The 14,590-nt window shown below is 57.0% G+C and overlaps 1 protein-coding gene across 1 annotated transcript; it reads right to left on the bottom strand.

Moving 5' to 3' along the window:
• Positions 1–5,645: 5,645 nt before the first annotated feature.
• On the bottom strand, positions 5,646–9,281 carry MAM_06539 (ATPase, P-type, heavy metal translocating; the record flags this gene model as incomplete). Its single annotated transcript, XM_040825337.1, has 1 exon — positions 5,646–9,281. One exon carries the CDS (start codon positions 9,279–9,281, stop codon positions 5,646–5,648), a length of 3,636 nt encoding a protein of 1,211 aa, XP_040676764.1.
• Positions 9,282–14,590: the final 5,309 nt, after the last annotated feature.

Here is a 14,590-nt window from a genome sequence, read left to right on the forward strand (position 1 = left end):
GGGGACCAACCGTCATTGTTTCAACATACGGAGTAGTGGAATCAAATTACTATTTCACGAATTAGGCAGGGCCGGCATGCCTCTCAAACTTTTGCTCGCACACGTAAAGCAGAAGCGAAGCCAATAGAGGCAACACCTGACTATTTACTTGACTCATCTCCCAGCTGGTACAGTCGAGGAACACTGAGGATGCGGACGAAGTCTCATATGCCGTGAAGTCACCGGCGGCCATTCCGACAGAAATGACCAGCAACGAGCCAGGATTGACCATCTGGCCCCGGAGCTGTTTTGCCTCCCGCGGACGACCTTTGGAAAGTTACTGTCGGCCAAACTCACAAGAATAGCTCTTTTGGCCCTTTCAAACTTTTTCCGCGTTTGCCTCTTCAGACCTCTTGTCTGCTGTCTGGCAATCCCCGGTCTTGACTGTCGAGGGTCCTCGAAGATGAGTGGACACCTTGCCATGGCGCAAGCGTGTGCGAACATGGTTTTCATGGCGACTTTGGGCCCGTCGCCAAACGTTGTGAAAGTACTTGACGATGAGCGCGGGGACGGGTGGCTGCCGCTCCGCGGCGGAGTTGATGAGTGTCTCGATAGTCAGCGTCTTGCCACGATGCCGCGCTTCCATGGGACTCGCATGGAGGCGTACAGCTCGCGGCTGTCAAGAAAGAACAGCGCGTCCCTCTCCAGACTATTCTTGAGGGAGGGGCTTGGATGATGTCCCCCATGAGATGCCCCGGACGCTCTTGAACATTTCGGCTGATTTGGTCCATGTCGAGTCGTCACATTTCGTGGTGGAGGGTCTTGGTGCCGGCTCCTGCGGCTAGGACGTCGATACACTCGTGGTTCGCGCCTTTCCCTTGGCATTGTCGTCGGCTGGCGCTAGAATGTACAGATGCCGTATGGGGTAATCGAACTTGTTTGGAAAGCTGATTTGAAAGACGACAGAGTCATATTCGTTCCAGGGGTAGCTCCAACGGCGGAAGCGGATGTTGCCCCTCAGGGTGCCTGGACCTACACCGGGAGACATACTTTCGGAGAAGCAGATATCGAACGACTCGCTGCATTCAATGTCGCTGGACTTGGAGTTCCGTAAATTGAAGCCTGCGTGTAGATGCAACATGTTAGACGCAAATCCGATTACATCGCAAGGCAAGTTGTTGGTCCGCATGATGCGGTATCCGAGATAGATGTCACGGAGTATTTACATGGTTGTCAGATCGGTGTCTCTACGGGGGTAGGCTGCCATGTTGCTTCCGAGCGTCGAATACGGGTTGGAAACTCGTGTCGGTCAACGGGTCTCATTCGCACGGAGAATGTCGGGATTACAGCCAAAGTCTCTGCGTCCTTTTACCCCAAGTATCAAGAAGGGGAAGAGTCTAGAGGAAACCCTATGCGAATTGTGAGGTTTGTTTCTCAACAGGATCCGACTCTGGGGACAAGCAAAATTTATACAAATACGTGCCCCAAGATATGATCCTGCTCCGCCGCCTTCTGCAATGACGGTGTAGCCTACAAAGAGAATATTCGACCGCCTTGGACTGAAGCAAGGGGCGTGTGCATGTTCTTTTGCCTCGCTCTTCTTCATGACGAATGAACCGAGGCCGACTGCTTGCGGCCCAACTCTGCCTAGCTCTCGCTGGCGCACGCAAAATCATGTTGCGTAATAGTCGCCGATCATCACTGCGCTTCCAAGGTTGAATGACACTCAGCACTAGATCTCTCTAATTCAGGCCTTCGAAGGGGTCAGCCGCGACTTTGCAAACGCACTTGGAGCCGACCGAAGATGGGTATTATTAGGCAGAGAACATGGGGTTTATATAGCAATGCCTCAACGATTTTCTGTAAAAGTCGCCAAAGAGAGCTCCCACTGCGAGGGCTGCTGACTCCCTGCTAATATGCCTTATAGAACGGAGAGAACTGCCTATAACAAACTCAAATAAACGAGGAGGAACGTCGTATCGTCAAGGGCAGGGCTGCCGGGACCGGCCATGATGAGCGCGAGCTTTATGCACGCTGTGTGTCGTGCTATGCTGTGGCCCAAGCTATGCGATCCGTTGACGAGTGTTTCCTCAAATCGACAACTCACAATGTTTCACTAGAAGGGCTGGCGTGACGGGAAATGAAGGCGTGGGCGCTTCAGCTTCCTTGTGCAACTCTATGACAAACGAGAAGCGGCCTCTGTTCGCACCACTTTCTGCATGACACCACGCCGTGCTATGAGCAAAACTCGCAGAAAGACCTCACCAAGCACCTGGACAGACGTGTGTCTCTGTTGGACGCTTATAGCCACGACGGTGCCAAAGTGCCAAAATGGACGGATCGGACGAGCTCGCCAGTCATGGCCATCGTAGGCGGAGGTATCGCGGCTTGCGTCCAGGCAATCTATTTGGCGACAGAGTATCCCTGGCTCCGAATTCACATGCTGGAAAAGCACAAAGACATACTGAGTGGAACAAGCGGCATTAGCCCAGGAAGCTCAAATTTGGGGTTTCACTACCGTCACCTGGAGACTGCTCTCTTCTGCCAAGATGCCACGGTCAGATTCTCAAGGTTCCTCTAGAGAATTGGATGTCCCTGCATTTTTACCGAGGCACCGCAACGTGGAATATACGGCCTCATCAAGGGCCCTGTGCAAACCCTAGGCAGTGCCACGAAGTGGGCCAGTGCTGTTGGAACGAACGAGTCCACAAGCCACACGAGGGACATAAATCTACTACACTATGTGTAGGAACAGATCATTTGACGACCGAATTCTGCAGTCCTGACGCGTGCATGTGCAGTCTTCACTACTAGCGCACCAAGACTGCAGAATCTAGGCTTTAGTCTCGGGAGTCGGGACCGAAAAGGACGTGGGCCGTGCTGGAATAGATGACACTGTTGCGGACGAGTTCTGCCCAGCCGTCGTGAAGCAGGGCGTCTGGACACCAACTCGGGAGCTATTCCTCTTACATATAATGAGGGCAGGCCTCATTACGTAGACGTGCTAAATAGAGCTCAAGCCGGGGTGGCGTGACGCCGGTCCAAGTCTTCTGCTCCTGGATTGGGGGAGCGGCGTTCAAGCTTGGGCGAGTCAGGACCACGACTCTACGCCCAAATGTCAGGATTCCGCTCGACTGGCTACTCGCCAAGTTCATGAAGCCGCAAGTGAGCATGACGAGACAGACCCCCCCTGCAATCGTGCGTGTGAGGACTGACGCCGGCTCAAGGAGAGAGCGCTCCGACCCGATGCCCAGACAACGCGGACTGGTTGCCCTTTGGTTGCACCAGATGCCACCGAATGCAATCGACACGCTCAGGAAAGCCTGGACCATCTAAACAACAAAGACACTGCACTGGCATCGACTACTGACATGGCGCAAACTTGTAACTTCTGGCATGTAGGCCCTACTGGCACGAATCAACCTGAGGGTTTGGCTGGAGGTGACTGACCCAAGCACGACTCGAAGCCGGGACGCCAACATGCGAGTATTAAGGGTCGGAGACGAGTGGAAACATATGAACATTTGGCATTATCATTCAAACCTGTTTCCCCTTTTGGCCCAGCCTGAAATGTCGAATCGCTGCCTCATCACATTCCCCCAACCTCATCTCCCCCAATGCCCACCAAGCCGAGTCGATCTCTAACCAGAAGCGGCGTGGAATTTTTCGACGGCTCAGAACCTAAAAAAATATATTTCCTTTTGGTTAGCCCCACGTGAAAGTCACGGGTCGGCTAAGCAGGTGCGGTGACAAGGAAAACCCCCAAGGGCAAAAAAATGTACCCGACTTCCCTCAACAATCCTCACCTCTCCGAAGGATGACACAAAACATCATTGCACAAAGTGCTCAGAAGGGTTGCGTCTTCGTCACTGAAGCTCGGCGAATCACAGAAAAGTCCATACCTTGGATTTGAGAGCGTGAGAAATCATCAATGATGCGACACAGCCGTTTTTGGTCGGTTCCAAGCAGGATCTGACCAGGAAAGCACAGTTCCAACTGTTGTCTGAGATGATTGATGGAAAGGATAGTCGACGTTGATGTACGAAATGAGGATGCAGAATGGGAGGAGAAGGTCTTCTGGAGACGACGACGACGACGACGACGACGACGACGACGCGATGGAGAGGACAAATGATCACCGCCCATGAGACAATGGAAGAAACGGACGGGGGCATGGGCTGTAAACAGGATATGGTTGAGGATGTCCACGATGATAGACAAGAGAAGAAGAAGAAGAAGAGGGGATGGAAACGGGTCGGTAAGTGAGAGAATATATATATTCAACATGTCGGGTTCTTTCCGTTCGTTTATTTCCACGTTTCCATCTTTCCCTCTTCTTCAAAAGCACGCTGAAGCCGTCACGGCAGGCTGCGAGGGCGCAAATCTAGGAAAGGACGTACGTATATCCATTGATGACAACGGTGGGAGGTGCTTCTTTCCGGCTTCAACGTGACCGAGACGCGTCTCCCGCGCCTTCTGTTCTGTTCATCACACGTCTACAGGACTCCATCTCAATTGCCAATCCTACAGGAAAAAACAAGCCCGGAAACCCAGCCCTGCCTGAAAGGCGTCGCACTCACTGTTTCCCTGACAATCCGGGTTGACGAGCTGACTGGACTGCGAGCAAGTCAACACGGCAACTGGATTGAAGGCAAGCTCGCAGCGAGGGCAAGAAGGAAAATTGCAGTCGCAGCACACACGGAGCTGAAGAGTACCGCGAGACTCGGATGATGCAGCCTTTGGCACGAGTGTATTTCTTGGCTTCACGTGCGCTGTGGCCGAGAATGTCGACACCATGGCCATCCGCAGCAGGTTTATTTCCAACGATTTCAAGCAGCATTCCAGCTATAACGTCGATTGCCAACTCCGGGAGATATAAGGAATACTCTGCTACGCACAGAAACTGTGACTGACATGGCTATATTCACAGGCAAAGGTAGGAGAATCGAGTGTAGGAGAGCTGTAGCTACGGGCAGTTCAGTGGTCCGGGTTTATACCAATGTGTGTACGAGTACCACGCGCAGAGGGTCGAGACGTCGAGGTGGAAAACACGGTCCCCTCACTATCTTGCCGCAAGCTTGTGGAAGGGGACAGTTGGATATAGAAGAACGTAATCGATTGCTCGGAGCTATGGAAAGATCGAGGGTGTACGTGCCGACAAAATCTGCGAGGCTGGATACATGTTGCAGCTCCTGAGATATCACTGAGCGAGACGTTGCAGCATCACTATGCAAGCCGTCAAAATACACGCACCGGACTGGAAATGCAAGTCATGGCAAAGGCTAAGATTCAACCTTGACTAATGTACACCAACGCGCACCCGAGACTAGTCATCCCTTGGGAGCCCAGCCGCTGAAGTTTTATCCAAGAAAAAAGGACCTTGAAGAAGCGAGCATTCTTCACGGCCGTACCAAAAATGCCCAGATAAAACTACACCAACAATACCCAACATTATGACGAGCGATCAGACGAAACAAAACGAACTCCGGCAACCAATCTAACGTACATGGACCGACTTTCGACCTTGAATGCGGCTATTCTCACACACGACCCGTTGAAATGAACGAAATGAAAAGCCCAATCTGCCAAACAGGCTCTCCTCACACACTGGCCGCGTCACTCCCCTCCTCCCGTCCGTGTACTTACGTTCCCCCGACCGGCACTCATTACTTGTCAGCCCGGGAAGTCCTGCGAAACCCCACAAGGGGCAGCCTCGACCTGAGCAACAAACTGCTGCATATGACGCTCACGCTGCTCAGGGCCATGGCCAGGCTGGCCCAGACCGCATCCAGGCGTGTATGCGACCCGTTGGTCTTGATGGGATACAGCACGCCGGCGGCTATGGGAAGCGCGACCAGGTTGTAGACACTAGCCCAGGCAAAGTTGAACTTGACGCGGCGAAAGACGGCCCGGCTGAGCTCGACCAGCGTCAACAGCGAGCCGAGGTCGGACTTGATCAGGACAAAGTCGGCCGCCGAGATGGCGACGTCGGAGCCGGCGCCGATAGCGATGCCGACATCGGCGGCCGTCAGCGCGGGCGAGTCGTTGACGCCGTCGCCGACCATGGCCACGACGGCTCGCGTCTCGGCGCCGCCACCGAGGCCGAAGGGGAGCGCGCCGCGCCGCCGCCCCGGCAGGCTGCCCTGGAGATACTTGACCTTGTCGGCCTTTTGCTCGGGGAGGACGCCGGCGATGATGTGGTCCGGGGCGATGGAGACCATGGCGCCGACGGCCCGCGCCGTGCGGGGGTTGTCGCCCGAGATCATCCACACGTCGACGCCACGCGCGCGCAGGGCCTCGATGACGGGCCGAGACTCGGCGCGCACGGGGTCCGACGTCGCAAACGCCGCGGCCGGCGTCCAGTCGGGCGAGCCGACGTCTCTCGTCGCCACGAGCACGACAGACTTGGCCTGGTCCTTCCAGGACTCGAGGGCCGACGCGACGGCGGCGCCGAACACGACGCCGTAGTCGGCCATGAGCGTCTCGTTGCCGACAATCAGCTCCGTCGGGGGCGACGCGTCGTCGTCAGAGGAGACGAGGGCGCGCATGCCCTTGCCCGGCAGCTCCTGGACCTCCTTGGGCGCCGGGCCGTGCAGGTCTCTTTCGTCGCAGTAGGAAACAAAGGCCTTTCCGATGGGGTGGCTGCTGTTGCGCTCCGTCTCTCCGAGGCTGGCGAGGAGCTTGTCCCCTCGCCACGCGCCGGCGGCGTCGTCGAAGAGTTGATCGGTGAGTTTCAGCTCGCCGCCCTCGGTGAGGGTGCCCGTCTTGTCGAAGACGACAATGTCGATGCTGCTGGCCTCCTGGAAGGCCTCGCCGCCGCCCTTTGCGAGGATGCCGTGCTGGGCAGCCAGGCCGCCGCCGACAAAGAGGGCCGTCGGGGCGGCGAGCCCCATGCCGCAGGGGCACGCGATGACGAAGATGGCAATGGCGAACTGCAGGGACCAGAAGGGCCAGCCGCCGGCCCTGGCGTCCATGTAGTCGGCGGGGAGCCGGCCCGAGAGGCCGAGGCCGAGCCAGGTCAGCCAGGCGACGATGGCGACGAGGGTGACAAAGGGCACGAAGTAGCCGGTGATGATGTCGGCGAGACGCTCGATGGGGGCGCGCTTGGACTGGCCCTGGCGGACGACGCGGATGATGCTGTCGAGGAGCGAGTCGCCGGCAGCGCCGTGGATGCGCATCGTCACGGGCGCGCCCTTGTTGATGGTGCCCGAGTAGATGTCGTCGCCGGCCGACTTGCGCACCGGCCGGGACTCGCCCGTGAGGCTGGCCTCGGCGAACTCGGCCTCGTCGTCGAGCAGGACGCCGTCCCACGGCGGCGAGCCTCCGTGCACGACGACCACGGTGTCGCCCGCCTCGAGCGTGTCGATGGGGACCGTGGTGGTGCGACGCGAAGGGCGGGAGGAGTCATGGCCGACGGCGCCCGAGGGCGTCACCAGGAGGGCCTCCTTGGGCCGCAGGTCGCCCAGCTTCGTCACGGCCTCGCCAGTCTTTGCCTTGCTGTAGGCTTCGATGATGCGGCCCGAGAGCAGGAACATGGTCAGGAAGATGACCGAGTCGAAGTAGGGCGACCTCTCGGGCCCGGCCGTCGCCTCCTCCTGCGTCGCCGCGATGGCGAGCTCGGCAATGGACCCGAAATACGCAATCGTCGTCGCAAACGACACCAGCATGTCCATGCTGCCGAAGCGGTAGAAGCGGCGCAGCAGCGGAACCGGGCTGCCAGGCCTCCACAGGGCGTAGATCTCCTTGATCACGCGCCGGTGGAACAAGTCGGCGCAGAAGAAGTAGACTGGAGTCGCGATGACGAGGAGAGACCACTCTGCCCGCGACACGCCGTTGAGCTTTTCCGCCAAGTACACCCGGCTCGGGTTGTTTTCCGGAACCAGCATCAGGTACACGACCCCTATGATCAGGGCAGGAATAGCCGCCGCGACGGACAGCAGCAGACGGTAGAGGATTCGCCTGCGGCTTCGCGCGTGCATCTGCCTGGCGCGCTCCTCTACCGTGGGAGGGTGGTAAATGGTTGGGCGGAATGCCGCGTCCGCCTCGGCTATGGCGGCGAGGATGGTTCTCACGGTGAACCCGGGAGCCTCGGGAGTATACGAGACGCTCATGATGGGGTTCGACAAGGTCGGCGCCTCGTCGACGTCCACGTCCCGAGGCACGGCGGCGACGGCGGCGACGGCCCGGGCAGGGCAATGCTCGCAGTACATGTCGCCGATGAGGATCTGGACGCTCCGCCGGCCGCCGCGCGCCTCGCCTCGACCCGTGTTGACCAAGTCGCCGAGGCTGGCATCGTAGCCGGCATCGGCAATCGCGGCCATCACCTCGCCCAGGTGCGCCCTTCCCTCGAACGTCACGACGGCGCTGCTGGAGAGCAAGTTGACATCGACCGTCCTCGTCCATGCGAGGCCCTCGACGGCCGTGGTGATTTTTCCTACGCACGAGCTGCACGTCATGCCGCCGATGGAAAGCTCGGCACGCCACAGGTCTGACGAGCCATCCCGGTCCTTGGGCGACGACGCCGCCAGCTTCTCGACCTGCTCGACCTTGGCGTCGTAGCCGGCGCTCTCGATAAGCTCAACAATGTCTTGCTGCTTGTCGGCGCCGCGGAAGCGCACCACAGCCGTCCGGGTCATCAAGCCGACGTCGGCGGCCTCGACCCAGGTCTGCGACATGAGCGACTCCGTGATCCTGCCAACGCACGAACTGCAGCTCATTCCGTCCACGGTGACGGTCGCCTGATATATCTGCGGCGGAGCGGAAGCTGCCGAGTCCACGACGACGACGGGCCCTCGGGACGCCCCGTCCTCGGACCGCGGTTCGTCGCCGCCATGCGAGGCATCCGACGCAGTCCCAGCCGCGGAAGCCTTTTTCTTGACGCGACACTCTCTGCAGTTGTCCATGTGACGCCTCCTGGCTCGCTTCTGCCCCAGCCAGCCCCCTAGATTCCACGGCCTCGCGGACTGGCTGAACCAGCCGCCGATGACAAAGTCGTCGTCGGCCGCGGCCGCCTTGCCGTACGACTGCACCGTCGCCTGGGACTCGGGGTCTGCCGCGACGGTGTGCACCTCGTAGCCCGACTCGCCCAGCGCGCGCACCATCTTGGCCACGGCGGCACGCGGCCCATGTCGGATTGTCACCCTGTGCGAGATGATGGATACCTCAACGAGCGCCTCTGCGTCGATCTGCTTGATCAGCGTCTCGATGAACGACGCACACGTCGGGCAATGGATGCTAGGCACGAGAAGCGTAGTCGTGAGCGGGTGCGTCGAAGCGCCCAGCGACGGGGATCGGGAAGCCATCTCGACGATTTCCACGATGTTTGCGATATTCTCAAAGCTTGACTCGGCAGAAAGTATGTCTTGTCTCGAACGGAGCTGATTGTGATTGCGGACGATGAAGAAGGCCGGCAAGGGTGCGAACGATTAGGTAAATATAGTCTTGACTGCTTCCAGTAGCCTGCACCACGCATCCGTTCTCGCGTCTTCCAGACGTCCCGGGACGCTGACCAATTCCATCTGACAAGAAGAACAAGGGATTCCGAGCACTAATACCGCAAGGCTTGTCGTCATCGTTGCTGTCTATCGGGCGTCTCGCCCGTTTGGCGCCGAGGTTGCGAGATTTGTGCGTCGCGTCGTCGCCAACGCAACGCGAGGTGGCGCCGACTTGTGGCTTGGCATGGCGGCTCAGCCACATCGTTGAGCATCATGTGCGGCGCCACGGGATGCTGTTAAGGGGAAAAGGGGCAAACTTGGCCATAGAAACCCAGAAGAAACAAGCATCAATAACACCTAACAAATGCAGATTTATTATCAAGGTTGGCTAGCAGGCTCGCGCGTCGGCCTACCCAACCTTGTTGACGCGGCTATTCTCGAGTCCCCAACACTACTGGGCGGTGCGCCTCGGCGACTCCTTGCCTCGCCTCTTTGTTTGATACACCAGCCAAACCCAACCTGGTGGGTGACGGCTTGAGTTGAGGCCCTTGGACAAATTAGTTATACCTCGTGAAATCTTGACATGTTGCTCTGCCACGGGTTCCTGCAGCACCCAGCCGGCCGGACGCCACTGGGCGAATATGGGCTTGAACCACAAAACGCGACGGCGCCAAGTTCCAACCATGTTGACACATGTCGATGCAAGGTCGTGGCCTTTTTCACAATGGGCTAGTAACTAGTCGTTAATCGTTACATGACCAGTCTCCCTCACGCACACTCCCGTCCTTTGAAACCCAGTCGATAGCACTCCCGTAAAACGACCCTGCTTATCCAGCTACCACCAGCCATGGTCACCAGAGTCTCCCACTTGGCGGACGCGCCGTTCAACAACCAGAACCCTCTCCCCTCCAAAGAAGGGCACGGGCAGCCCAGACGGAACAGAAACGTCTCTGGCTCAACAGCCAGAGTACCCAGGGAACTGCCCGCAGCACACACGCTTGCACCACGCCTCGCAGTTTTTGATGGCACACCCCGGCGTGCAGGTAGTCATGCAGCCAGGCCAGTCGGTGTATCTCTTGTCGAGTTCTTGCACGGGGCTGGCGAGCGCGAGTCCGGCAAAAGCAGCCGCCACCGCGAGCGTGGGCTTCATGGTTGCTGGCCCCAAAATAAAAACGGACGTGGAAATATGGAAACAGTGACAAAAGACGCCTGCCTTCGCAAGGGTCAGACTCGAATGGACAATGGTCGAATGGACAATGGTCCAGCCGTCGAGTGGGAGCAGAGAGAAGCTGATATTTATGCATTCCGTGTCATGGCCGTGCCCGGGCTCTCTCTCGTCCACACTCACCTGATCAAGCAAACGCATGCAAACGCAACCCTTTCTTACGTGCAGCCAATATATAACCACATGTAGGATAGGATGGCTGAGCGCCGCCAATCAGCGGCCCTGGTGCCCGTGGGAACACGCCATTGCCGCTCCGCCGAGGACGAATCGGGACCGGAAGCTGCATAAACGAGCCAGACGTGTCCCTCTTTGCCGGCTATTACTCCGAAAGTGGTCCGGCATCTCGCCGCAAACGCCGGGGGCAGCGGCTGCACACCATTGTGCTTTTCGGCGTTGGCTGTTCTACCCTTGCCCCGACAGCTGCCTCGGAAGGTTTGTAGAGTGCATATTCCACGGCAACCAAGGTCCCGATAAAGTCTACGCAGTGAGGGCCGGGAGTCGGAGAAACAGTCAAGCATGGTTCGAGGTTGGCTCTGACCACCGGTCCGGTGCCTCGTCACGACTCACGACTCACAAGTCGCGTCGTGACCGGTCTGGAGTCTGGTGCAACCTCGTCGGAGTCACATTGCACCTGTGCGTTGGACGATGCGTCCACGCTCTGTGGGTGCTGGGGCTACCACGCGAGTTGCATGCTTCTGTTACATCCAGAGGCGTGCCGCCGAGTGTGGACGGGGCCGTAGTGACGGTGCTTGGAGCAGTGAACCGATTCCACTGTGGTAACACCCTTGACACTCAGCGTCCTTGAAGTGCTGGGTTTCCCGAGACTCTTGACGTCCGAGGACTTCTGCCATGCAGCCCTCTCCTGCCTTGGGTCTCGTGATGATGGCCCTTGCACTGTCGTGCGAAACCGAGGCGGCAGAAGCACACTCTTGGGCGCAACTAGGGCGGCTGTGAGAATTGATTAGCACATTAAATCTGGCAGAATCAACGGCCGTACTTGCTGGGGACACTCGGAGAGGAGAATCATGGCTCGACAAAGCAGCAGGAAGCTAGCTGTAAGTTGTCAAATCATAACGGCAACGTGGGATCTGTTGAAATAGAGGATACCCTCCGTACAAGTACATTTTCAGCCCTTGTGTAACTCTACACTACACGTGACTACTCGCACCTCCCAACAGCATCTGAAATGCAGTGGAAAAAGTGTCTCACCTTCCCGTGTCAGTCACTCCAACATACTTCGGCCTTCGCCACCGACACCACGATAAGCCACGCAGGCAAAGCCAGGAGATCTCGATGGCCTACAGAGCCTCGGGTGTCGAGATGATGACCTACGTACTCTGGGTCCTGGCTTCGTAAGCAGAAGCACTCCCGCAGTGGGATCTGGGGGAGCCCAAAGTTTAAGGTTTGTCGGGATTGGATTTCCACCCAGTGAACGACTAATAGTGGCTGCAAGCTGTCTGCCTCCCTCGTTTGCTCGTTTCTAGGAAATCTGCCGCAACCGTAACATTTAGACAAGTCTGCTGATGGCCTCTTCACGTCCACCGGCGGAACTGCAAAGCGGAGCACAATTGCCAGGAGCAAAAGACTGAGTTCTCCACCTTGGGCTACTTCAAGATCACGACGCAATGAATCTACATATAGAGTACAAGAAGACACAAACCCGAGGTGAGCGCCGTGAACTTGGACTGCTAATATTACGACTGGGACGAGGATTTCCGAGTTAAATAGTTACTTGTATATTTTGCCGTATGTTCATTGTCGAATAACTTATATAGTTGGTATAAGGCTTACTCTTGCCTATTTCCTCGGTTACTCATAGTGCATTCGGGAGCAAAGGTATCGAGGCTATACGGCTTATTGGCACGAGAAGAGGGTACGTATGCCTTCTTATGCCCGCTACCACGTGATGCAACCCTCCTTCCCGAGTGCCTTGGGGGCATACGAGCCGCGACGTACTGGCTTAAACAATTGCATGCCTCGTATCGGGCTAGCACTCTACGGCCACAAAGTCGGCGTGCAGAACAGCATGGCTCGGATTCTGTCCGACACATGTCTGCAAGAGAGCGATCCAAAGTCATGACACGGTATCCATCGAGTCGGTGGTCACGACAAGAAACAATGGATCGACCACGTTACGCCCCTCACGCCAAAACTCGGCAATTGCGCTTCCCTTGTACCTGCGTTTCCGGCTTTCAAAAGGCCATGCAGCATCCTGCCTTGCAGGCACATGGGCTGGCATGGATCGTACTGATGATGGGGAAAAGGGTACAGGATGATGTAAGATTGGGGTTCTAGTCAGAATCGTTTGTTTGAGGGGGGTGAGCCAGAGATGCAACCAAGCCACAAGTGAAGGACATCACGGGACGGCGAGGCCCCCAATGTGGCCTTTAGACAACGGCATACGGCGAGTCTCATGGCCTGAGCTTTCCGTCGTTCATCAAAGCTCGATCCTGGCCCAGCTGACGGCCCAGCACACGTATCCAGCTTCCTGGGCCTGGTTCTCCGTCCTCACAGAGGACCGCGTTGCCTTGTTGACTGCGCATCGAGAGACTCCAGAAACGCATCTGGTCCGACCGAGCATGGGGGCTCGTACGACGGAATTGACGTGTGCCCAGTGCCGCAAATTGCAATTTAAATCCGGGCCGCAGCAACGATGCACAAGGCTGGCAAGGCGCAACGGTAGCTGGCCGCGGCTTATGCAACGCGCACGCCGTGTCGGACACATCAGCCCGATCTGGGAGTTTCCGTCTTGTATGGTCTCCTTGGGGACGCGTGCTGGAAGTGTCGGTCCCCCTTTTGTCCAGGCTGCATGAGCTTCAAGGCAGCCGCTTTCTGGCGGCGCCTTGCACGACATCTAGACCACCGCACAGGGTGGTTCGAAACAGACGAGACACGATTTCTACACCTGCAGCAGCTCTGTTTCAACAACAGCCCGACAAGGATCGAGTGTCGATCCCTCTCTCATCGCATACGGGGTGCCGCATGCCACATGGCGAAGGCCGGGTTGCAGCCTCATGTCCGGCCGTCGTTGCTGCGTGTCTTACGACCGCGATAGCAGAAGGAGACGAAGACCTTGTGCGAGATGATAAATAGCTGTTTCGACCCAGACAGCGTTGCCTATTACTCTCCATGTCATGTATTTTTCCTCTAAGCCCGTCGTTTTGGTTGCAACGCCTCTTTCCGTTGCTATCGCTGAATATATCCTGGCCAAAGTCACATCACAACATGTCGAGCCAGTCGAGCCAGTCCATCTCGTCTGTCGTTGTCGAGCTCGGGAGCAGCTGCGGCTCTGAGACCAGCCAGCTTGTGCAGCAAAGTACACACTACACGTAAGTCACTTCTGAAAACCTTGGTCAATTCTTTCGTTTGCTCGCAGCCTTTTTTCCTTTCGGAGCCGTTTCAGACCGTATAACGCTCTGCAGCACGGGCGCTTTGAGACTCGGCATGCTTCCTGTTCTCTTCGGTTCCTAAATTGCCGCTTTATACCCGCATGTCATATATCTTGGCGTGCGCTGCCCTCCTGTTTGATTTTCCATTTCTTGCCATGGCGCTTCGGCGTAGCTCTCTACTGTCGGGCAACGCGGCTTCTCATGCTGTTTTACAGGTCGAATTCGAGCCCTTGCCACCCGCTGGATCAAGTTCCCAATACAGACCTGGCGTGTCTGGGATACTTTGTCTATGAAATTCGAGAAAGCGAGATGCCCATCAGTGAGCGGCTCGTCAAGAGGCAATTTGAGTAGGTCATTGTTCTTGTACGGCATCAGCTTGGGGGAGCTCGGAGCATGTATGATATTCGAAAACGGGAGACAAGGCCGAGTGATTCCATGTTCATTTTCCAAATTATGTGGTTGTATCCCTTGGGTTTAATCGTACAGCAAAGGGGCAATATTCTCCAGCTTAATTAATTGTGTTGACGTTGTGCTTCTAAATTATCAACTGTAACAAGGGCTAG

This window comes from Metarhizium album, assembly GCF_000804445.1.
Source record: "Metarhizium album ARSEF 1941 chromosome Unknown scaffold_21, whole genome shotgun sequence".
In the NCBI taxonomy this organism is placed as follows: Eukaryota; Fungi; Ascomycota; class Sordariomycetes; order Hypocreales; family Clavicipitaceae; genus Metarhizium; species Metarhizium album.